General features: G+C 44.2%; 1 protein-coding gene across 4 annotated transcripts in view; it reads left to right on the plus strand.

Annotated features, from left to right (window-relative positions):
• NRP2 (neuropilin 2) overlaps nt 1-22,932 on the plus strand; it is a 113,418-nt gene extending 90,486 nt beyond the window's left edge. For 2 of the 4 annotated variants that reach the window (XM_079132497.1, XM_079132498.1), the window contains exons 16-17: nt 17,171-17,221; nt 19,640-22,932. In XM_079132497.1, the coding sequence (XP_078988623.1) occupies nt 17,171-17,221; nt 19,640-19,944 (356 nt within the window). In that variant the 3' untranslated portion in view covers nt 19,945-22,932. Of the gene's footprint in view, nt 1-688; nt 3,709-17,170; nt 17,222-19,639 lie in introns of those variants that run through there. The other 2 variants (XM_079132499.1, XM_079132500.1) reach the window with 1 other exon arrangement.
• Nucleotides 22,933-23,205: the final 273 nt, after the last annotated feature.

Raw genomic sequence — 23,205 nt, forward strand, 5'->3', positions numbered from 1 at the left:
CTTCCCTTCCAATCTGCTTTTTAAATCCTCCATCCAATTAAAAAAAAAAAAAATGAAGATGCATTAGTCATTGCTTGATAGTGGTAATTGACCTGTTTAGACAAGACCAGGCTGATTTCAATGGGCACAGAAGCCTTGGCAAGCCAAAGTGGAATTTACCTTCAAGTCTAGCCAGCCTAATGAATACATTGTTTGAGAAAGCTGGCCAGCCAGACCAAATATGGCATTTCCACACACTTAAGGGAATCTACCGCACTGAACTCCCTGCAGTCATTTCAGCATCATTTTCTTGTGTCTAAGTGCACACGTGCGTGTGTGTTTGTATGTGTGTGTGTGTAAGAGAAAGAGGGAGAATTACCATGCTTCTCTGTTTTATGGAGTAATTGTGGATAAACAGAAAAAAACAGCTTTATCATCCATACTACTCACCAGCTGAATATTGATTTAACCTCTCTGAGCCTCTGTAAAATGGGTGTGAGGTACCTACCTCCGAAAGGAACAAGTAGGAGATAATAGCATTCCTCTGAAAGTGCGTGGCACACACTAGCCCCTGACCCTCCCCGTGCGACCCAAAGCATGTATGTGTTTCTTTCTCTCTCTCTCTCTCTCTCTCATTTATTTTTGAATTGGTTTTTGGAGTAGTGCGCATGCTCTCAGCCTAGCAACCCTCTCTGTGTCTCTCCCCCAGGGGGCACCCTCCCGCCAGGGACCGAGCCCACAGTGGACACGGTGCCCGTGCAGCCCATCCCAGCCTACTGGTATTACGTAATGGCCGCCGGGGGCGCCGTGCTGGTGCTGGTCTCCGTCGCGCTGGCCCTGGTGCTCCACTACCACCGGTTCCGCTATGCGGCCAAGAAGACCGATCACTCCATCACCTACAAAACCTCCCACTACACCAACGGGGCCCCTCTGGCCGTGGAGCCCACCCTAACCATTAAGCTAGAGCAAGACCGCGGCTCGCACTGCTGAGGGCCGAAGCAAGAACAGCACCCAAACAAACAAGAAAGACTGCAAACACGTTGCCTCGATTTTGCACTTTTTTCTTCTCGCCTAGTCTCTGTGTGAACCCCCAGACCTCTCTCTCCCGTCCCCAACCTTGAGCGCTCCCATCCGCCCCTACCACGCTCCTTGGATTCTTTTTCTGTTTTTCTTTTCTTCCTTTTCTTTTTCTCCTCTTCTTTCTTTTCTTTCTTTCTTTTCTTTTTTTTTTTTTTTTTTTTTTTTTTTTTTTTTTTTTTTGTGATTCCAAACCAACAAAACCCAACTCTAATGCTGCATCTTGGAATATGAGAAGAGATCCACCCCTAAGCACTTCACAACTCAAGGCTCAGCTGGTTTTGTTCCAGAGACTGGTTCTCTTGTTTCTCCCCTTGCCTTATCCCATCCCTCCTCTCGGTGGGCAGGCTGCCAGGAGTCTTGAGGGGAACCTGGCTCTGTGTGTATGTACATAGTATACACTTGCCATGTGAATAGCTGTGTGTGGGTATGTGTGCGGGTGTGAGAGACTGGTTCTTCGTGGGGGGAGCGTGTGGGTGTGTGCAGAGTGCCCCATCACTCTTGTGTTACTTCTCCTGGGGTACATTTTACAAGAAAATAATATACTGTACAAGTTTTGTTTACTTGGAGAAGAGATTGAAGCTTTTTGTTGCCTTATCTAGCTCTGGCTGGGTTTCTGTTGGCTGTCATTTTCATCTCCAGGTATCTAGAGAAATAGCGGCCACATGGAATGCAGTGTGGCCCCTCCCATCCCCATCCCCAACCCACCTGACCCAAGAGGAAGGTTCCCCCAGTACACTCAGACATGACTCCTAGATCATGTCTGCCGGCATCTTTGAAGTCACGTGTAACAGCCTTTGAGTGTATTGTGGAACCATCTCTTCTTCCAGCCCCGAAGCAAACCTGGCTCATGTTGCCTTATAAAAGAGAAGTTCATGATGAATGTTTAGCTTTTATCAGTTAAGTCCAAGTGTGGAATAAGTCATAAAGAATAACAAATCTGGGACCCATGTAGGAAAAGCAGTAGTCTGTTCAAATTCAGAGCAGAAGGAGGGGGAGAGAGAAGGGAGGAGAAGGGAAGACTGAAATGTTATCTTTGTAAAGTCTCCTAGGGGGGCCCTCTAGAATGGGGTTGAGGAAGAAGGCATTTCTTTGGTATGATATTGGTTGTTGTAATCGCATTTGTAAAATATGGGGGGGAAAGGGGGAACATTTGCTTTCTTTTCATGGTGTTAATGTGTGCCTGAATCTATAGCCACTAAAAAATAAGGCTGTCCACCTGATTATTTAAATATTATGAAAGAATAGAAAGTAATTATTTGTTTAAATGTACCAGTGTGCTACCCCCTTAAACCACTCATGGCATCTGGCAAACACACCCTCCTAGGCTGACCTGGCATATCCAGATGTCACTGCCTGGTCAGAGAAGAGGTAGAATAAAGGTATATCCATTGCTGCCTGTTTGTGCCACTAAACAACACCGGGAAAGGGATGTTAGAAAGTAGTTGCCTAATGATTCTGTAATGATGATGGATTAAATAATGAAGCCAGCTTCACTGATAGAAAATGTGTGTTTGAAGGTTTTCAGTGTACTAGGGCTCAGCCTTGGGGGCATTTGTTTTTTACCTTCCTGCAAGTAATCCGCTAGGGAAGTGTAAAATCCTCTCCAAAGACGGTTGCCTGGGCTGAAAGCCTCCAGGTACAGAAAAGAAAGCAAAATACTAATGATTTTTTTTTTTTTTTTGGTTGCTTGGGAGAGAGCCTTTTAGCATTCTTTCCGAATATCCAGATAGCTCCCTTTAGCACACACACTCGGCTTTCCCATCTGGTTCGTTTCATCCTCCTGAAAGAACGGTGCTCTCCCCTTCTTATTCCGTTTCAAAGAGCTACTCTGTCTCAACCACAGCAGCCCCTGCCAAGAAAAGCATGATGAAAGGCTAGGGCATGGCTACCTTGAGATTTCAAACAATGTCCAAGCCCAGCTGAAGAGGCAGAAGGAAGCAGGAGCAGGAGGGGTCAGCGGCTCAGGATGCTTCGTGACGACTAACAAGCCAGTCACTGAGGGCTTAGCATGGCGGGAGTCCACTTCCAGTTGAGTGTTTGGGGCCAGGCATCCCTCCGAATGATGGCCCTTCCTTTAGGTGCCCCATGGGGCATGGCAGCAAGAAACCGCCGCTGGAAGATCCAGCCAGTGTAGTGACTGGATATGTTGCCACCTACCCTTGAGGATTCCTCTTCTTTAAAGGAAGATGGCAACAACTTTGTGAACTTGCTGTCTCTTTTCCCAATGTCCCATGTGGCATCATCTCCACATACATGCCATAGTCGAGAATATGAGGCTGCTCAACTCTTAGGGAATCCCATGATACACTTCAGCTGAGGACCAATCTCTCTCTCTCTCTCTCTCTCTCTCTCTCTTTCTCTCTCTCTCTCTCTCTCTCTCTCTCTCTCTCTCTCTCTCTCTCTCTCTCTCTCTCCCTCCCATCGCCCTCCCCCCTCTCCCACTCCAGCAGCTTTCATAGTATTATCCAGGTACTATGCTTAAAAGGGCAGCTCTTCTGTAAAATGCCATGCCTTGCAGCTTTAAAAAGCAAAATTCTGTTATTTCATGGAGGAGGGCAAGAATCACTCTCTTCTAAGAAAAATAGACTGGACAGGTAGATGCATGCATGTGTTTGGCGTTGCTTCCCTGAAGAAAAGAGGCGATAGCAACTAGTAAAATATGAATGAGCGAGCGAGTGAGTGAGTGAGTGAGTGAGTGAGTGAGTGAGTGAGTGAGTGAGAGTGATGTCAAGGCCTGGCTCAGGCTGGTAAAGCTCTTGCCTTACTAGAGTTTCCATGATGACACCTCCAGGAGGGAAGCCCTTATCTCTGGGGTGAAAAGTCCCTTCCTCGATATTATGCTAGCAATTGCTGTCACCTAATTGCTGGTGAAGGCAGTAAAAGGAAAAAAAAAAAAATATATATATATATATACACATAGCATTGCCATTGACAAAACAGGATGCTGAAAATAAAGTCAACTCATCTTTTCCCCCTGTCCTACATTTTTGGAATTAAAACCAGAATAGGAAATCCAGTAATATTTCTGAGGTTGATACCCCATCTTTAAAAAGACCCAGTCTTTAAAATGAAATCAACAGGCAGGTAAACACCTAAAAAAATCGAAAATTACCAAAGAACAACAACAAGACAAGAAAACCTAAAGATTTTTACTTCCTATTCTTATCCCCCTCCCTCTAACTGTGACATACCTTGCATTTGCTCAGTTGCCTGTGTGTCAAAATAACTTGTGGACGTTGGAAACTATTTGAAAATGTATTGTGTGGAATGTAATAAAATGATGATATTTTTATACAAACATCTGGGTTTTTTTTTTTTTTTTTTCCTTTGCCTGTGAGAACAAAGTTGAAGCGTAGGCTTTGAACAAATTGATGTTTCCAAAGTTTACACATCACCTTCTGAGCTACAGGGCATTTCTGTGGGAGGTAGGTGGGTTTTCTCCTTGAGGCTAAATGCCAGCTCTTCCTTCTTTTTATTTTTATTACTGCTTGATAGGAGTTTTATCCAATTTGTACAGCTGAGCCAACTTTTATGATTGGTGTGGGATTTCATGAAAGTTGCTAAGTGCTAAATTGCTAAATGTGATTCCACAAAATTTCTCTTGATGGCAAATCCCTGGAGATTGGACTCTACTTTCTAAAGGCCCCAGGGGGAATGGGACCAGCTAAGCTGAATCACGTACTTGGCTCTACAAAGGCAGATTACTTCTTCTGGAGGTGAAGCAGCAACAGTCTACCCCTTACCTACCAAATTATTACTTCCACAGGGACATTGATCTCCAATCTCTGAATGATTTCCCGGGGGACTAGGGGTGGGGGACAGGAACTTGTAGCATGTTCAGAGCTCAGAGATACTCTAGACTTTGAACAGGTAATGAAGATAATTCTCTGATTATCATGAACCTGGAACTATCAGAGTAGAACATTTTATAAAAGGAACATATTCCATTAAAACTTTGTACTTAAAAAAACTTACTCGAAAGACCTGATCTTATTGGACAACTTTTTTTTTTATCACTCTCTTTGAATAGTTGTGATCTAGTTATAGAAAATATTTTAATCACAGGGGGATTTTTTTTAAAACACAGAGACAGAAGAGATAGCTTCCTAGGGGTTCAAAGTTTTTAAGTAGGGTCAAGAATGGGTTGTGAGAGGATTCTACTGCCCAGCATTCAGGAGGAGTAGCTGAAGTTTTTCATCCACCCAGAGGTCTTCTTCAGGGGTCCAAGGACCATCCTGAAAGATCCTAGGAAAAGATACATGCCCAAAATTCCCCATTCTGCCAAGGTCCTGCTTTTCTAGGTTCTGTTCAAACCTAGATCTGGCAAGAAGTGCTTTTAGGGCTGTAAAACCTGTCCAAGTGCTGCTACAAAGAGATAGGCTTCTGTTTTCAGATCTTACAAGAAACTACTAGTACAGATGGTTCAGGATAGATGTCATTATCTGTCCTCTGCAGGAGAATGGAGGAGAATGTCCATGATTACAGCGTTGTTTCTTTCTCCAATGCCAAGCACAGTTACCCATTTTGTCTAAATAACATTTGGCTTGTCTTAAAACCATTTGTTCCCCCCATTCGTAAAAGATAAAACAAAAGCATCTCAGAAGTGATTATTTCAAGCAAAGACCCAGGCTCAATCAACATTTTCCTGAGTTGACCAAGGACCAAATTTGCCAAACTGAATTAAATTAGCCATTGCTTCTTTTTCATTAGCATTACTGTTTTGTGAGCCACTTCGGGGGAAATGATCCTACCTTGATTCTAGTCCCAAGATTTATTTTAGGAGTACTCTTTCTCTCATCAAAGGGCAAAGACAGAACTCCAGTCTTAAACATTGAACACAGTACAGTTGCCAGTAAACATCCCTTAGTGTGTTTCGGACTGAGCTCAAGCATAAATGTTACAGAAATTATGCTTCTGTGGATCATAAATACCAGATGTGAAGGCCCAATGTGTTCTGTTTGTGTTCCTACCTGATCCTTTATGATGGTTTAAATGTGTGTTCTTGCTTCTACCACTGCCCTCTTAGCCCAGTTAACCGAAGGCCAGCCAAGCCAATGGGCCTGGTGTTTGTTTTTCTCTCCTCTCTTCACGGACTCTGCAGTTGTTCTGCACAAACATTGAGGCCTTTTTGTAATCTGTGATGAAAAGAGCTTCATTTTGAAGTTTTGATTTGTCTGCATTGTGGGCTGCACATCTGAGCCAAACTGCAGATCGGTAGGTACAGGCTTGTTTTTTCTCTTTAATTGTGCAGAGCACTGGGGCTCTCACAGCTGTAATTTGCCTTTCATCCACTTCAATGATGGCCCAAAGAAAACACAAAACAAGTCCAACCAGAGAAAATGGGGGGGGTGGGGCACCAGCTGATGAACTTGCAATCAGCAGGGCGTGGGGTGGGGAATCGCCTTGTATGAATAAGTCAGAAGCTAGGCATGGTGGAGGGTGTAATTCAGCCTTGCAGAGGTCAGGTGCACTGGAGCATGTGCAGAGGTCAGCTCAACCAGAAAGCCACTCCCTTAGGAATCATCAGACCGCAAGCCCCAGCCAGAGGATGTTTGCACTGACTGCTTAGCGGAGTTCTATTTGGCCCCAAATCTAATTGAAAAGAGGCAAGATTTGGGAAATCACCAAGAGTAAAACTCCACTTTGCATGAGGTAGAATATGGAGATTCTAGGAGTGTCAGGGCCACCAGCGAAGCCATCCCATCCCCAAATCCAGGGAACAGTAGACCCCAAAATATCTCTCTTCTGCAGAAAGTAATTGCTCTTGGGATTTTCTGCTACTGACCCCTGAGAGGAAAAAAGTACCTAAAGTAAATTTCCATGGCAATGGACCAAGAAATGAGAAGACCATTTTAAGGTCACTAACAGAGGTACTGGAGACAGGACAGGGTGTTGGGTACAAAAACGCCTTTTTTCATAGATGCGTTGCCAAAGTGGTTATCAATACTGAGCAAGGTTGTTGAAGGAAATTTTAGGATAGTAAATGGGTGGGTTTCTTTCTTTCTTTCTGTAATTCACAAATTATACATGACTACATTTTCAATAAGTATAATAACAAAGAGCAAATCCATTTCATTGTTAGCCAGTTGCACTCTCCTCCCCAGAGGTCACCACTGAGATGGTTTGAAGCCTGTTTTCTGGGCTTGTCTTATACCTTTACAAACATGTGTTCCTGTCAAATTCGGTGACTTGGTTTATCTGGGGTGTTGTTTTACATATATGGTGTCATAGCATTTGTTCTGTTGGATGGAAAACTGGCTTCTTTTCACTTGACATCCCAAGGACACATCAGTACATACCGTCAGACTTACCCCATCCTTTTTAGCTGTTGCATAGAATTCTTTGTTGTTGATACGCCATGGTTTATTAACTGCTCCCCAATGAGTGGGGACTCAGCTTGCGTCTTTTTTTCTTCCTGTTATAAACAGTACTGTAATGAACATCCTTGAAGTTGCCTCTTTCAGCACGTATTTCTCTAGGAGAGAAGTTCTGAATCAAATGGCAATTCTATTTTCATTTTAATAGATGCTTCAAACAAAATGGCTGAGGTTTACCTACAGAGAGGGACAGATTCACTTTAAATAGAATGTCCAGAAACCATGGACATCCTGGATTTAGGTCCCCTGCCACATTTGCACAGGCCACATAAGCTATTTTCTCTAAAGTGGGAATAATGCTTGCAAGAGAAGACTTCAGGCAGTTTTAGCTAAAGGGAATTTTAAACTCAGGGAGTACTTCCCAAGGACATTTTAAAAATTTTAAACTGTCAACTTGTGAAGAATATGGGCCTGGCTCTAAGTGGCAACTAGAGCACAGGAGTTAATTCTGTCCCTGGGTTCAGCAGGCAGAGTTCTCTTCTCCATGATTAATGAGTTCCACTTGGTTTCTCTAAAGAGGGACTGTGCTGTGCCTTGCTGTTATTTATTTATGTTTTCTACTAAAAAATTCATGTGAAAAATATTCTTTAAGGTCAGTGCACAGCATTGTGCTGCAGACCAAATGATTACAGCAGCCACAGGTAGACCCACATGCCAAGAGCAAGTCTTAAATCCTTGGGGCCTAGGGACCCAGGCCTCACACTGGCCCTGCGAGGAGCAGACCTTGCAGGTATCTGGTTTCCTCCTAAAGAGTTTCAGCACTACCGAGACCAAAGGAAAGGCACCAAGCACTGGAGTTGTTTTCTAGTAGGATGTTTATATATGTAGGCAAATCTACCAGCCCACCCACCCCAACCCCCTGCCATGGCTCCTGCAAGGAATAGCAGGAGAAGCCAAGAGACCTGCTAGTCCAAAACACCATTTTTAACAAGAGCACTGACTTCTGTGTGCTGGGACAAAAGGGTTATAACAATATGACTTTGACTTCGAGCAGAATGAATAGTGTCTATGGTCATATATGTGCTCTGCAGGTTTTCTCCGACTCCAAAAGATCTAGGGCTGCCACCTGTTTGGCATGGAACCTGAGCATATTACTCAGGAATGAGTATGGGGTCTGGATGAGCCAGAGGTGTCAATCCACATACACACAATGCCTTGTTTTGTTTTCTCTGTAAAATGGTGCACAAGTGAGCTCGTTTCATATAATTAACATTCCGAAGAGCAAAGCCTCTGATCCAGAACTGGAATCACAGTATCTCAGGTCTTGAGTTTCAACAATAGTAGTTCCTTACTCTGGCCCTAGGATTCATTATCAGGGTGCCTGGACTAGAATTCTCTACAACTTGTTAAGGAGCAACCAGCTCCAGCAATGATGGGAGCTTGCAGGGGTCCTTGAGCCAAGGTGGCCTTGACCAAAGTCCTCTATTCTCAGCTGATCTGCTGGTTATTGAGGCTTCATTTTAGCAGAGGACATTTGTGTTTGCTTACTACCAGCAAGGACCTGGAAGAAGTGGCAAAAAGACTTGGGCAGCCGGTGTGCATCTCCCCATTGTCTCTAGGGCAGTTCCAACAACTGGGATTGAGAGTAAGAAGAGTCATTCGGACTTAGATGAAGGCCAACATGGGTGTGGCAAAGGATCCCCACAGGTGCTCCATTGGCCCAGACCAACTATAGACCAAGAGTGTAACCCTAACAATAGTGTCCCTGGGAAGCCCTGGGCCCACAAGTCCATCATCACTTTCTGACTTTGCAATTTCAGATAGGGACACTGTCCCCACCTCTTTTCCCAAGGAGGACCTGACCTGATCTTCAACCCTGCCTTTGTACCAGAAGCAATTCATCTGCATCCTCAGCCCTCCACCTTCTGTACCTTCTGCCCGTCTTGGTGGCCCCTTTTCTTCTCCTTTGCATTTTTGCTCTCTCACTACCCTCCTTCCGCCAAAACCTCCTCCCAGAAAATCATGGGTCAGATTACTTCACAAATGCTTAATTGGTTACATCCTCCAAGTAGACACATTCTCACAGAACACCAAACCTAACGCCAGTGGAATCACTGTTGTCTTTGCAGTCCTTGGCCACCAAGCTGCTAGGGAAAACCATCTCTTGAATGGGTGGAGAGGTACCATTTTGGTCTGTGTAAAATCATATCACAGAGTCCTCTCTTTATGTACAGAAGAAGAGCTCAGCTCTTAAGTACAGTGGACTCTTATGTGATATATATGAAAACAGAGTATTTTTTTCAAGGACCTACAAAACAAGAGGGCCAGTCTTTAAGAAATTATAAGTTTTCACAAAAGAAGTTAATATAATTTTAATTCTTCAACTCTATCTTTCCACTTGACCAAGGTTGTATTTGATCACTTCCTGAGTGACTTTTCTTATGTGCATGTTTTAGTCAATATTTTTACTGTTATGACCAAAAGACCTGACCAGAACAATTTTAGAGGAGGAAAAGCATTTGTAAACTCATGGTTTCAGTCCATAGAAGGCTGGCTTCAATACATGGAGCTCTGGGTGAGGCAGAATATTATGGTACAAGAGTGTGGTGGAGAAAAGTGGCTTAGGACATTTTACCAAGAAGTACTAAGAGAGAAAGAGAGAAAGTGGCTCAGGACATTTTACCAAGAAGTACTGAGAGAGAATGAGAGAGACTCCCCCTGTCAGGGATAAAATATAAACCCCAAAGGCACCCCAATGACCCACCTCCTCCAGCCACACCCTACCTGCCGATAGTCACCAGCAGTTCATCCCTATCAGAGGATTAATTCACTGACTGGGCTTTCACAACCCAATCATTTCACCTCCAAACCTTCTTGCATTGTCTTTCATGAGATTTAAGGGGACCCCTCATATCTAAACCATCATGGCGCACCTCTTAATTTTGGAATAGAAGGAGAGGAGAAATGTCAAAGTCTACTGGGAAAAACTCCCAGAAAGAAAACATAAAGATGTAAGAATTTTTTCCTCTTACATCTCCAGGAAAAAAAATTAGAAGAGAGGGACAACATTTTTCCCCTGAAGTTTGCTGGGTTTCTCCCGCCTTCATACCCTCATAGACGGTGGCCAAGAAAAGAAGCACAAAGGGCCAATTTCTCGTTCTATCTACTTACAGGGATAGAGAATAACTGAGTTTTTCAAAGACTTAGAGTTAAAGAAAAAAAGAAAAAAAAATAAGAAAAGGGGGAGAGATTCCAGAATTTTCTCCCCTCAGTATTGCTGGTTTTTTCCAGCCTTCACAATTGTGAAGCCTGTCTTCACAGCTGAACATTTCACTGGCGGCCTTTCTCCTATTTTCACAGAGTTCTTGGGACTCAGTGGAGGCATTCTGGCTGGCCCCAGCGTAGCCATCCCCGCCTCCACACTTGAATGTATTATTAGGTCACTTCACACAGCCTTCTTGTCTGCAGTCAGAATTTCCAAATCTTTTTAGTGTTTCCTTCTCATTCTTCAACTGAAAATAATAGAAAATAATGACTAAATTCAAGATCAAACTCTTCCAATAATCTCATACTAAGCCCCCTTCCCTCTTCCCACTTGAAACCACATGAAAAACTCCAAAAAAAATTTTTTCCATGACCTTGTATAGATTTGGCTTTAGCTCAAGAGATAAAAATCCATGATAAAGGATCTTCTGGTGGGTTTCTAGACTCAAGCCAAAACCAGCAAGGGATGAACAGCTCTCAAGTAGCCTGACTTTCTAACAGAGGAGACTTGGCAAAGTTAGACCGACATCTGAACTTTTGGCTCCTCATTGCAACTGGGGATGAACTAACTGAATTAGGGAAATTAAGTGTGGTGGGGAGGGAGGACCTTCAGCCAATAGTAAATGCTGAACTGAATTAAACATTTTGAAGTGCCAAGAAATATCTCCTTAGTCCTTCATTATTTCTGGTTTATTGAGATCTCAGTGATGTATTTCCTGCTGGGATTAAAACAGAATGGCCGAGAGAATTTTTCTAAAGCCCACTCCCATCTGAAAGATTCAGTGATTTAGCTGGCTCAGGAGGTTCAGGAACTTGGAATCAAACTCAACAAAGGCTCTAAGTGGCCAAGAGCTTATCCAAAGTAAATCACAGGCCCCAAACAAGGTGTTGAAAATCTGTAGCTTAATCTCAGGTCTGCTGCTGATATGTTCACTGACTTATTGGATCTTTCTACCCTCCTTCTTCAATTTCATCTTTTTAAAGTAGAATCGATGACACCTGGTACCTGAGAAAATGAATGAGTTCAGTAGTTTTCAAGACATAAGAGGCTCTTCCAGCCTTTGAAAGTTGGTTGAAGCTTGAGGAGCTAAGTAAATATGCTAAAGCTGACTTTCCATGAAGTTTTCTGAGCCCAACTTAAAACTAAGGTGAAGGCTTAAAATCAGGAGCATAACTGGCTCAGTTTGTCAGTTCCTGGGTCTCCAGTTAACAGGACTGGGTCCTACTCAAACAGGCAAATATTAAAAACATGGAGCCTCATGGCTTCCCTTTACCTGTCCTTTCCGTGGCCTTCTTTTTCCATGAGATGGATGACTTCAGAGAGTGATCACTTCCAGGAAAGGAGGGAGCCGGGGTGAAGAATGGAGCAGTGAACAGTGTAGGGTGATAGAGCCTTTACTTTAGAATTCCCCTCATGTGCTTCAACCAGCACCCTCACGGGAAAGGCCCTCTGGCCATTCTCATTTTTTCCCCATAAAGATGAAAGAAGTGTGAAGCAGGGGCACCCTGAGACTTGTGGAGGCTCTGAGTAGACACCTGGTCCTAATCCAGTGCACCTGCGTGTCTCCCTCTGGGTACAGAGTGATGCTCATTCTGAGGTCCGTAGGATGTCTCTGCTACGAATTCTAGATGGCAAACCTGGCCTCTTAATCCATAGTTGAGTTGGCATGGAAGAGACTTTTCAAAGAAAACCAGTGCATATCATTCTCCTGAAATGATCTGCATACAAAGTGACCCAGGGATGAACCATCTTAAATTATTTATCTAAAAGTAGCCAGTGGTTTGGAGCCGACTGCTCACTCCCCTGGCAATCTTTCGAAGCTCCTTTTATAATGCAGAAAGTAAACAGAAGGCTCTCAAGGCCGACACACTCACAGTCGGCTGCAGTATAACAAGTGGTAGAAGTGGAAGTTGGGAGTTTTCTGTGAGAAACTGCAGAAAAGCAAACTAATGAAGGAATGATACCCCCAAAGAGTCTTAATTTAGAAGATGGAAAAAATGAGGATGAGAGGAAAGATTAATAAAGCGTGTGTGTGTGTGTGTGTGTGTGTGTGTGTGTGTGTGTGCGTGCGCGCGCACGCGCGTGCATGCTTGTCAGGGGGGCAGCAGAGGAAGGATCATTAGAGAGTGCATCTTGTTGGAAATCTAGATCACACTCAGTGGGAATTTCCCAGCTGCAGGTTGGAATGTCACAGGGTGTTTCCCCTGAATAGCATGTGTGGTCTTATGCACCAGGCAGCGTTCCAGACCCCTCCAGGGAGAACCGTATTTCATTAGAGGAGGTTCCATTTGTGACTGGCTGGGTCTGCTCCCCAGTTGTGCCATAGTGTTGCAATCTCCTGACCAGGACACTAGAGAATACTTGACTCTTCTAAGGTGAGGGAGTTCCTGGAACAGTTCACTATGAACAACAGACGGGTGAGACCTTGAGTCACTCTTCACCAAGTACCTACTTTGTGTCTCCATTATGCCAAGAGAAGGGACACATGGGGAAAAAAGGGGAGTCTTCAGCTTGAGACTTCTATTTCAACATGAAAATGGTCAGGGTTTTGTGGAGTTGGGTGGATTTTGTTTTGAAGCAATAACTACTGTGCCCAAACTCTGTCCCACTCCTTTCCAGTCATTCCGAGTTCATTTCCTCCTCTTACCATGCTCGTCTACAGCAGCTAGTGAAGATGAGGCCTGGGCAGAGGTCTGACTCTCTTGTAGATAAATACAGGCTATAAGATTTATGGCTGAGCAAAACAATCTCTTTTCATTCCTTGGTGAGACTCATACAAATGAATATGAGCCAAAAACCAGGAGACCAGTGGGTGGGTGACATGGTTCGGGTGCCATGTTTGAAAGCATTCCTGTCAAAGATAAGGAGATAGACCTCCCCCAGGCCCATCTTGAAGAAACCTTAATTCTGAAGCAACCTCCTCCACACTTTCACACGTTCCTTGCTGTCAGTGACCCAACCTCATCTGCCCAGTCCCTCCCCTGGATTGCAGCAGCACATGGAAACCCCTCCACATTGCCTCCCTTTCCTTCATGCTACTTTGTTATAGGTGAGGCTTCGCTTTCCAAGAACACCGAAAGCCATGATGGTAGACACCTGGTCCCATACATCTCTATTTCCCAACATCCTCAGTGTGGTTTCTGGACCTCCTAGTAAGCCCCTTTCATAAGTGATTGTTGGTTGATTGGTTGGTTGATTGGCTAATTGGTGAAGACTGCCCTTTGAAGAATGATGTCATTCTGTCATCTCTTTCTGGGTGATGCCTGTCATGTAAAATGTGAAGCCCCAAATTTCGTATTACCACATCTTCACATTCACGAGAAGTCCCCTGCTTAGTTTCTATTAGAATGGGGTGGTGGTGATGTGGTGGTTGTGACCGTATCCTACCCACTCAGAGAACCAGAATGCAGACTTGGTGGCCCCCGTTGATCCTCACACAGTGTTTGAGAGTTAGTTCAAGCTGGTCTCAGATGGAATGCACACAGGGGCCCAGAAGGAATCAGGGTCATGTGAGCAAAAAGTTTCAAAGTAGAACTCATGTGTGTGGTAAGATCTATTCCTGACCTGTGTTTTTGTAGAGGTGTGGCCCATTCCATTCTCCCTAATCCATCTCACACCCACAGACACACCCAACCTCTGAAACAGTCTTGGAAGTCCTTCTCCAAGTTTTTTCCCCATTTAAATCAACTTCTAAGTCTTTATCCCTGTCTCCTGCTATTTCCTGATGTCTGCCTTCGCTTCACCCAGCTGGGTACACCATCTTGTGGCTGCCATTTCCCCTTTCCTAGGGTGGTGCTGCTTCACACTCTAGCTTGAGAATCATTCTTCCTATCCCACAAAAGAACCAGTACCCTCACCCTCTCGATTCCCTCTTGGCAACTATCCCCCACACCCTGCTTACCTTTCCTTTCTAGAACTAAAGAGACCCAGTGGGAGGACCATATTTCTTCCTGCCAGCATCCTGAGGAAACAGACAAGCAGAAAAGGAAAGTGGCTGATGAAGGGCAAAGAGGCTTTTGAGAGAGAATGTTCTTAATCAAACACAGATATCAAGAATATGAGCAAAGGGACTAGAGAAAATTGCTATCAAAGTAAATTGCTTTTTGTACAAATGTTCCTTTTATTTGGGTTTTCCCCAGTGTGCTGTTCTTTCTTTAAGGCTTGGTGAACAGATGCGTTTTTGAAAATGTTGATTAACTTATCCTTTTTTCGACCCCCTTCCCACTCACCCAAACTCCTGGGAACGGTGATTAAAGAAAAAACAAGTCAAGCTGCTGAGGCGTTCTTCCTCACCTGAAGTGGCCTTTGATTCTCCAGGTGCAGAAATCACAGCTGCATCTGAGCAACTGATTCCATAGAAACCTAGAAATGGGCCAATTCTTGGGAAATCATCTTGTCCAGTCCTCTGCCTCCAGAGACAAGAAGCTATCATCTCCTGGGATAAAATGTTCTCATTCATTACCATCCATTTACCCTTTTTGCTTTGAGATCAATACTACATCCACCCCTTTCCAGCCTGTGATCAATAGTGTCCTAAATCTTCCCTGAGGGTGTGAGATGGAGCAAGGTGGCATTCTAGCATCCAAGAATTTGCCACATCCTTGGCAGAGCCCAGATCCCTAAAAATAAGAACAGGATTTGGCCCATAAGTCACTGGCAAAAACCTCGTAGTTCTTGTCCTGTCTGATTCACATATTCTTATCCAATGTTCTGCATCTTTAACCATGAAGATATTAGGACATATAGGCATCCCATTGAAACAATTAATTGTTGGAAATGTAGCAGTTTTCTTCCAGGTTCTTTTATATATATATATATATATATATAAAAGATATATATATATATACATATCACACACACACACACATACACACAATGTTTAAAAAATACACACAAGCTCAATTTGATCCGTGACAGATACCACCTGCCTCTTGTTGAATCATGTTCACGTCTTCATTCCAAGGAAACAGCCTGCTTTGTAGGGGCCTGGAGAATAGTGCAGGAGATGGGCATAGAGGTGGGAAAGCTGGCATAGCTTGCAGGTGCCCGTTGCTGTGCTACAAACGTGCCAGGAGTGGCTGGATTTAGGGAGGATTGGCACAACATGACATTGATCTTTTCAAATGAGGTCTTGGTGAGTTGTTCCGTATATCCCTTACGAAACACTGAGGGGAGAAGAATGTGCTTCAGTACTTTGGCCAGGAATGAAGAAGACTTCCAGTATGATAAAAACCACCACCTCTAGGAAAGAGTGAATGTCAAGTGTGACAGTGATGGATCAGTCCCTAGCTCAATCCATGGTCAAGTAACTCTTCTCTGAGGTGTACTGTTGATGAGCAAGATGTTCATGGGGATCTGAGGTTCTTTTTCTTCCCCCATTTGATACATCAGCTGTTTGGGCTTCTGAGCGCTATCTTCAAGGTGGTTTATCTGACTTTGGGTTGAAGAAAACTCCTAAAGTGCCACATGCCTTCAATGGGACTGTCTTGAGTTGACAGCCTGGGAAGTCATCATTAGCTTGAAAGATAGTAGGAAATGATAAGACCCTGCTCTTTGCCACATGGTCTGGTTTTTTTTTTTTTTTTTTTTTAATGTTTTACCATTTTAGACAGGTAGTTTTCATTGGCTCTGATTTCTATAAGATGGACGGTATTGTGACTAGAAAGACTTGTATTGACCACCCCTAAGAAAGTATCATGTAAAAGAAAAGGATAAGCAGTGATAATACTGGAAAAATTCAGAGTACATTAATTTTGCTCTTTTCAAGCCTGGGCTAGTCAGATTGGATGCCCATTTTGACTATTCTAAACTGTGAAGAAAGACAACAGGAAAAATGAACTGAGGAGGAAAGACAAGAGATATTAACACAGATATGTGAAGGTGGACAGGCATGATGACATTCTTTCCACTTCTTCCCTACATTAAAACATATAACAATGCAAACAACATTACTCTATGTAAATTTATGATTACACAAATGGTATGCCTTTACGCCATGTACAAACAGAGAAACAACATGTATCCCATTTGTTTACAATAAAAAAAAAAAACATATAACAATGAACCAAGAGTTCCTTAAAGTATCATAGGTGTCTTTGAACTGAGAGGAGAAAGGCTCTGGTGCTTTGTGTCCACTTGGATATATGTGTACAAGGAGGAGCAGTTTGCTACACCAAGTGAACATATCCTAATGGGGATTGATGATGTATGCAAGATGCTACAAAAGGTGCCTGAGATAAAACCCAAACCTGTACTGGTAATGAATGACAGTTACTGTAAAGACAGAGCTTATGCAGTACTGAAGACCTCATCTGTCTTATCATTTCTGCTTTTCTGGTTGTTGCTGGAAGACAGATCATTTGCAGGAGAAATGATCCAGTAATGTGTATACCAAAGGATCTAGAAGTGGATGTGACTCTCCTGCTGTCCTTCATAATGGGGGGTCATTCTCAAAAAGTCATTCCTGCCTCTTGGTTACACTGACAGAACTCGTTACAGATTGGTTTGTTTGTTTTCCTTTCCATTATAGTGGACATCCCAGAAATACACGGGAGAGAGGGCTATGAAGACGAAATTGATGGTGAGTATTGCTGTGATGTAGCAGATAATCATGAAATTTAAGTTTGGTTATAAAGATGTCAACAAAAATGATGCCCGGAGTATTAGAGAAATACAAGTGAAAAGAGCCCAGAGAAGGATGGAGAAAACATCAATTTGCTTTGTCAAGGTCAAATTGAGAGATTTAGAAAGTCTGAGTCCTCTCTGCTTAATCTGAAACAGGTCCCCAATTTCTGGCAACTTTCTGCATCTATGGACTTCAAATCTGGATAAATCCTTTTAGAAGTGAAAAGTGAGCTCTTCTATGCTGGTCAGTGTTTGACCCCTGTGACCTCCCAAAAAGGATTTGAGTGGATGTGCATGAGTGTGAATGCTTTCCCAGGCCAGCTGTGGTATCCAGCTCCCCAGCTTGGGGAAACCCTTCTCATACTATTCAAGACTCCAGCTCTTACACGTTGAAGAGTTGGGTTTCTGCCAGGCTCAGTGGCGCACTCTTGTAATCCTAGCAACTCAGGAGGCTGAGGCAGAAGGATCTCAAGTTTGAGGCCAGCCTCAACAACTTAGCAAGGCCCTAAACAACTTAGCAAGACTTTGTCTCAAAATAAAAAATAAAAAGTTCTGGAGATGTAGCTCAGTGATAAAGCACCACTGGGTATTCAATCCCAGTACTAAAAAAAAAAAAAAAAAAAAAAAAATGATTTAGATTTCTTTTTCACACTATTTGCATATTTATTCCAAGCTTTATTTCTGAATTTCAAATGCATATTCTTCAAGAGGCTAAAGCCAGTGTCCCAGCTGAAGGGCTGCTGAGCAAGCATGCACATATAATTTCCCTTCTTGGTTCAGAATGGCACAGGTTTCCCTGGGCTTCTCTGAGGGCCAGAGTTGGTCTCCACAACTCTCAACAGCAAGATTCCACTCAAAGCACAACTTCAGACTGAGATGGATGCATTTAAGAAGAGCCGTTTATAGAGCAGCTGCTTTTAACCTGACCTTAATCAAAAACTTCAAGTGTAGTTATAGAAACTGGAGTGACAAACCCAAACAGCACCTTGTGAACCAGCTGCAAGCTCTCCCTGCAAAACCCTGTCCAACGCTCCTTTTATGGGCAAAAGTGCACAACTGACCTGCACAGGGAGCCTGCAGTAGATCAAGCAGCAGAAACACTGAGAGGGAGTGGGAAGAGCGAGGAACAAGGACACAGAAAGCCTGGTTCCTAGTCCTGCTTCAACTGCTTGCTAACTCTGTGCCTGGAGTGAGTTACCTGGTCACCTAATAAAGCTCAGTTTCCTCACCTGCCAAAAAAACTATAATATTACTCTTCCTTCTTCAAGGGCTTCTTAGGAGATCATAAAGAAATGGGCCCTAGATGTGGCCATGCCTTGGTCATTAACTCTAGAATTAGTTTTCTAGGGTGACCATAGCAGTACCACAAACTGCTTCAACAATAGAAATGTATGTTCTCACTGTTCTGGAGGCTAGAAATCCAAGATGAAGGTGTAGACAAGGTTGGTTTTTTTTTCCTGAGGGCTGAGGAAAGGGTCAGTACCAGGCCTCCCTCTCCAGCTTGGAGACAGCCGTTTTCCTGTTAGCAGAGTTCTTTCCATGCATGTCCATGCCAAAGTTTTCCCTCTTAATAATGATAACAGTTGTTGGATTAGGGCCCACCCTAATGGCTTTGTTTTAACTTGATCATCTCTGTAAAGACTCTATCTCCAAGTAAAATGGCATTCTGAGTACTGGGGGTTTGAACTTCAACATGAATTGGGGGTGGGGGGACAATTTAACTATAACAGTAAGATCACATGTTAAGGAAGGTCTAGTGGCTGGAAGGAATCTCCTGTGTATATGGCCAGGAGATCTAAATTGGGAAGCTGGTCATGTGAAAATAATCCCAGCCTGTCATTTGATTTAACTGAAGCAGCTGGACAGGAGAGCTGAGGAGACAGAGAGAGAAATGCCTGTGTCACACTGCCCTGCACATGCTCCGAAGGCACCCTGAAGGTTCTGCTAAAATCTGAGGCTCAGGCGTAGCTCAGTGGCAACAGTCTGCCTAGCCTGTGCAAGGCCCTTGGTTTCATCCCCAGCACCCCTAAAATAATCTGAGCTCACCTGATGTGAGCCAAATTATTTAAATATCAAATACTTAGTAACTATGTACCAGACACCAAATATGAGACAAATAGTTTACTTCATCCACCTGACAATCCAATGATCTATAAATGGCCCCATTTTACAGCTGAGAGAACCAAGGCAAAGACAGGTTAATGACTTGCCCAAAATGACACACGCAGCCAGGATGTGCAGCGCTGGGCTTTGAACCCAGTCAGGTTAGGTCCTGCACTTCGCTTCTGGGCTCCCAAGAGCCTCAGGGCTGGAGGCTCCTTTGTTTCTCCCTGAGATGAGCCGTGCCTACAGTCTCTCGTGTTTTATGTTCCAGATGAGTACGAGGTGGACTGGAGCAACTCCTCCTCCCCAACCTCAGGGGCTGGGGCCTCCTCGGCTGACAAAGAAAAGAGCTGGCTCTACACCCTGGATCCCATTCTCATCACCATCATCGCCATGAGCTCTCTGGGCGTGCTCCTGGGGGCCACCTGCGCCGGGCTCCTGCTCTACTGCACCTGTTCCTACTCCGGCCTGAGCTCCCGCAGCTGCACGACGCTGGAGAACTACAACTTCGAGCTCTACGATGGCCTCAAGCACAAGGTCAAGATGAACCACCAGAGGTGCTGCTCGGAGGCGTGACAGATTGTACCGGAATCCCATCCGATGCTTCCTTCCTGTGAGAGGGGCTGGTGAAGATGACATTTTTTTTCCTTTGGAAACTGAATGCCATAATCTCGATCAAACCGATCCAGAATACCGAAGGTATGGACAGGACGGACAGGCGAGTCAAGGGAAGGAGAGAGATGCAGCCGCAAAGGGGATCATTACCCACCTAGCCCGTCAGGGCAAGTCATTGCAGGAGTGGGCCGTGTTCTCTGCCCAGACAAAGGCAGGAGCTCATCTCTTTGGGGTCACAGTTCCCTTTCGTTTGTGAGTTCGTTATGATGATGATTATTATTATATTTGATTTCTTTGGTCTGTGAGCAACTCAAAGAGGCAGAATGACTTCTCCAACAAAAACGTGGAGCGTGACCGTCTTTCCCCACTTTGGCTTCCTAATCAGCACTTGAAAAGCAAAGGGTCTTTCCAGCCTTCCCATCTTGAGAATAAAACTCAAACAAAATAAAAAGCGCCGTCCAGCTTATCCCATCCTCTCTGGTCTCACAACCTAAGGGATTTGCTGTGGTATAGGTTCTGCCAGCCAACCCTACAAGCTGCCGTTTCCAGTCCTAGCATTTAGTAGGATGTTGTTGCCTTTAACTTTTTTTATCCAGGGGAAAATTGCCATTTTAGGGTCAGCTTGAACAGCTCTTTCTTATCTACGAATTAAAACAAACCAGAAAGGAAACTTCACACGTCAAAATCCACAGACGCACCTCCACATGCAAAGCGGACGAGCCTTAAAGTGCTTTGTGAATAGGAGCCATTGGATAAATCGAGACCCAGAGTTGGTGGCTGGGAGGCTTCCCTGGTGGGGCCTCAGCTGGTGGTTTTGCCTTTTCTTTTCCCTCCTCCTTGTTCTTCTAACTCATATACACGTTCACGTATGTGTGCATCGCACACGTGTACACACACATGCACACAGAGTTTTGAGATCTCTAAGTGCCAAGAAATAGCTCTCAGAGGCCAGGTAAGAAAAGACAAGCTCTTGGCATATGTTCTCCATGGGTGAGAGATAACTGCCGAGTGCTAGCTAGAAAGGAGGAGAGATGCCAGCCTCCACGGTCATGATGGCAAAGCTGAGCAGTGACGATGGAGGCACTTTGATGACTCAGTCTCTGATAGGCTGGTAAACACTGATTTCTCTTTTGGGTCACACTTAAGCCTTCTAGGAGTCAGAGCGTGGATGTGCATGAGCAGTCTGCAAGCACGTGGACTAACAGCTAACCACACTGCCCCAGAGAGTCTTATTTATACACGTGTGTACACGTGCACACACACACACACACAACCAATTTATGTATTTTTTATTAAGTGCCTTGAAAAAAATTGTAGAAAAAAGTATTTTCCCTCTATGTAGAATCATGCATATCTTTCAAGTTAAGGCATTCCTCCCTCCCTAACCCCAACGGCTCCATTCCCAGTTCCCCCAACTCACCACTGATCCTGCTAATGGAATGAGCCCTGCTATCAGAGGAGAAGTCATATCCCTAGATGACTTCAACTACTCTAAAAAGGGAGGTGTCAGGAATAGAGTGAAACTGTGTGAAGGATAAGATTGTCCACATTGAGATCCAAATCTTGGTTTTGTACTAATGCCTAAGAATTGCCTGAGTGCTGGAAATGTGTTTAGAACCCAATCAGCATTCCCAGCCTATCACCTATCAATGGTAAACTGAATTCACAGACCATCTTTGCTGCTATGGTCACTCACGATTTTGTCTGTCTCATACCCAGGTGAAAGAGGAAGGGTGGATGGGACTGGATGTTTCCTTTACATGTTAACTCGTGAAAATGCTAGTTCAGATCGTAACGTCACAGTGTCTCATACGCAGAGAAGGAAAGTTCGTACGGACCGCTATTTATTCGAGTGTGTGTGTCTTTGCGCGCCTTTGAGTTCTCTGTATCTACTGTGTATGTGAATGGTCATGTGGGACACAGTGGTGGTGTTGTGACTTTGACCTAGGGTCCCCCAGTGTAACTGCTGATCTCGGCACTCCTTGGCACAGTGATAGTTAGAGGTGAAAAGCTGTCAAGCCCCAAGGGCTTAGTGTTACGTGCCCCCTGAGTCAGGCATGCAGTAGAAACAAGTTTTTCATTGGTTCACCCTCCTCTTCACCCTCTCATGCAGCTCAGTGTTCAGAAAGCTGGGGAGTCCTGGTGATTTCCAGAAGCAGCCCACAGAAGAAGAAAAGTTCAAAGCCCTCACTGGGAGTCCCAGCCTTCTCCAGTCCAGTGGGCCATTTTATTATAATTTCCCAAAGACCAGCCCTGTCTCAGGTCTGTGATTCACCTGTAAGTTGTGTACAATTCAACGTGCATCTCTCTGAAAGTCCCACATCCATATTCACCACTAGTTGATTTGAGGCTCTAACTGGGCCCTGTGTGCTGAAGAGAAGAAGGTCCCCAGGGCTACATGTAGATACCTCACCAAGGCTGGAGGCTAGTCTGTCATAAGACACAAAGGAAGACAGCTGGGTGTGATTCTAACTTGGCCACGGGACACCTTGGTGCATTTGTTTTCTTTATCTGCAGGTAGGCTAGCTGACCCATTTCCTTGAACTGTTCCCTTTGGGAAGCCCAGCTCACAGTATTGATGTCCTTTCTGCCTTGTACTGAATGACATATTACCTCCACGCTCTCCTGGACTAGGCGGTCAACAGGGCCACAGGGTTGCTTTCTCTCTTGGGTGGGTTTGGGGAGTTGACAGGAATGAGGGTCCACGGAATGAGCATGAATGACAAGAAAACAAGGGGAAAAGTTAAACTGTCATACAGAAGGTTGACTTTTCCTGGATTTGCAGTTAAAGGTATTCAACCATTTGCTGGCTGAGCCAGATCACGGGAACTTGAGAGCTTTTACTGTGATTCTTCAATGTAAAAAATAAACAACAATGTCAAACTGTGTTTATATGATTTGTATAAAGCCTTTTTAAGATTACTATTTAAATAAACATTATACCAGAGACATTTTTCTGCGTTTTCCTTATTGGAAACAAAGAGACTTGGAATTCAAGTGATCAAATTGTCCCAAAACTTTCCTGAGTTTTAGCACTTTAAGTCTCATCCTAGGACACACTTTGGCTTCATCAGCTTGGGTTGCGATAAGAGAACCACAGACTGGGTGGCTTAAACTTTCATTGCTCACAATTTTGGAGGTTTGAAGTCCAAGTTCAAGACACCAGTCGATTCAGTGCCTGGTGGGGCCTCTTTCAAGCTTGTGGGTAGCACCTGGAAACAG

Source organism: Sciurus vulgaris (genome assembly GCF_902686455.1).
Source record: "Sciurus vulgaris genome assembly, chromosome: 3".
Lineage (NCBI taxonomy): Eukaryota > Metazoa > Chordata > Mammalia > Rodentia > Sciuridae > Sciurus > Sciurus vulgaris.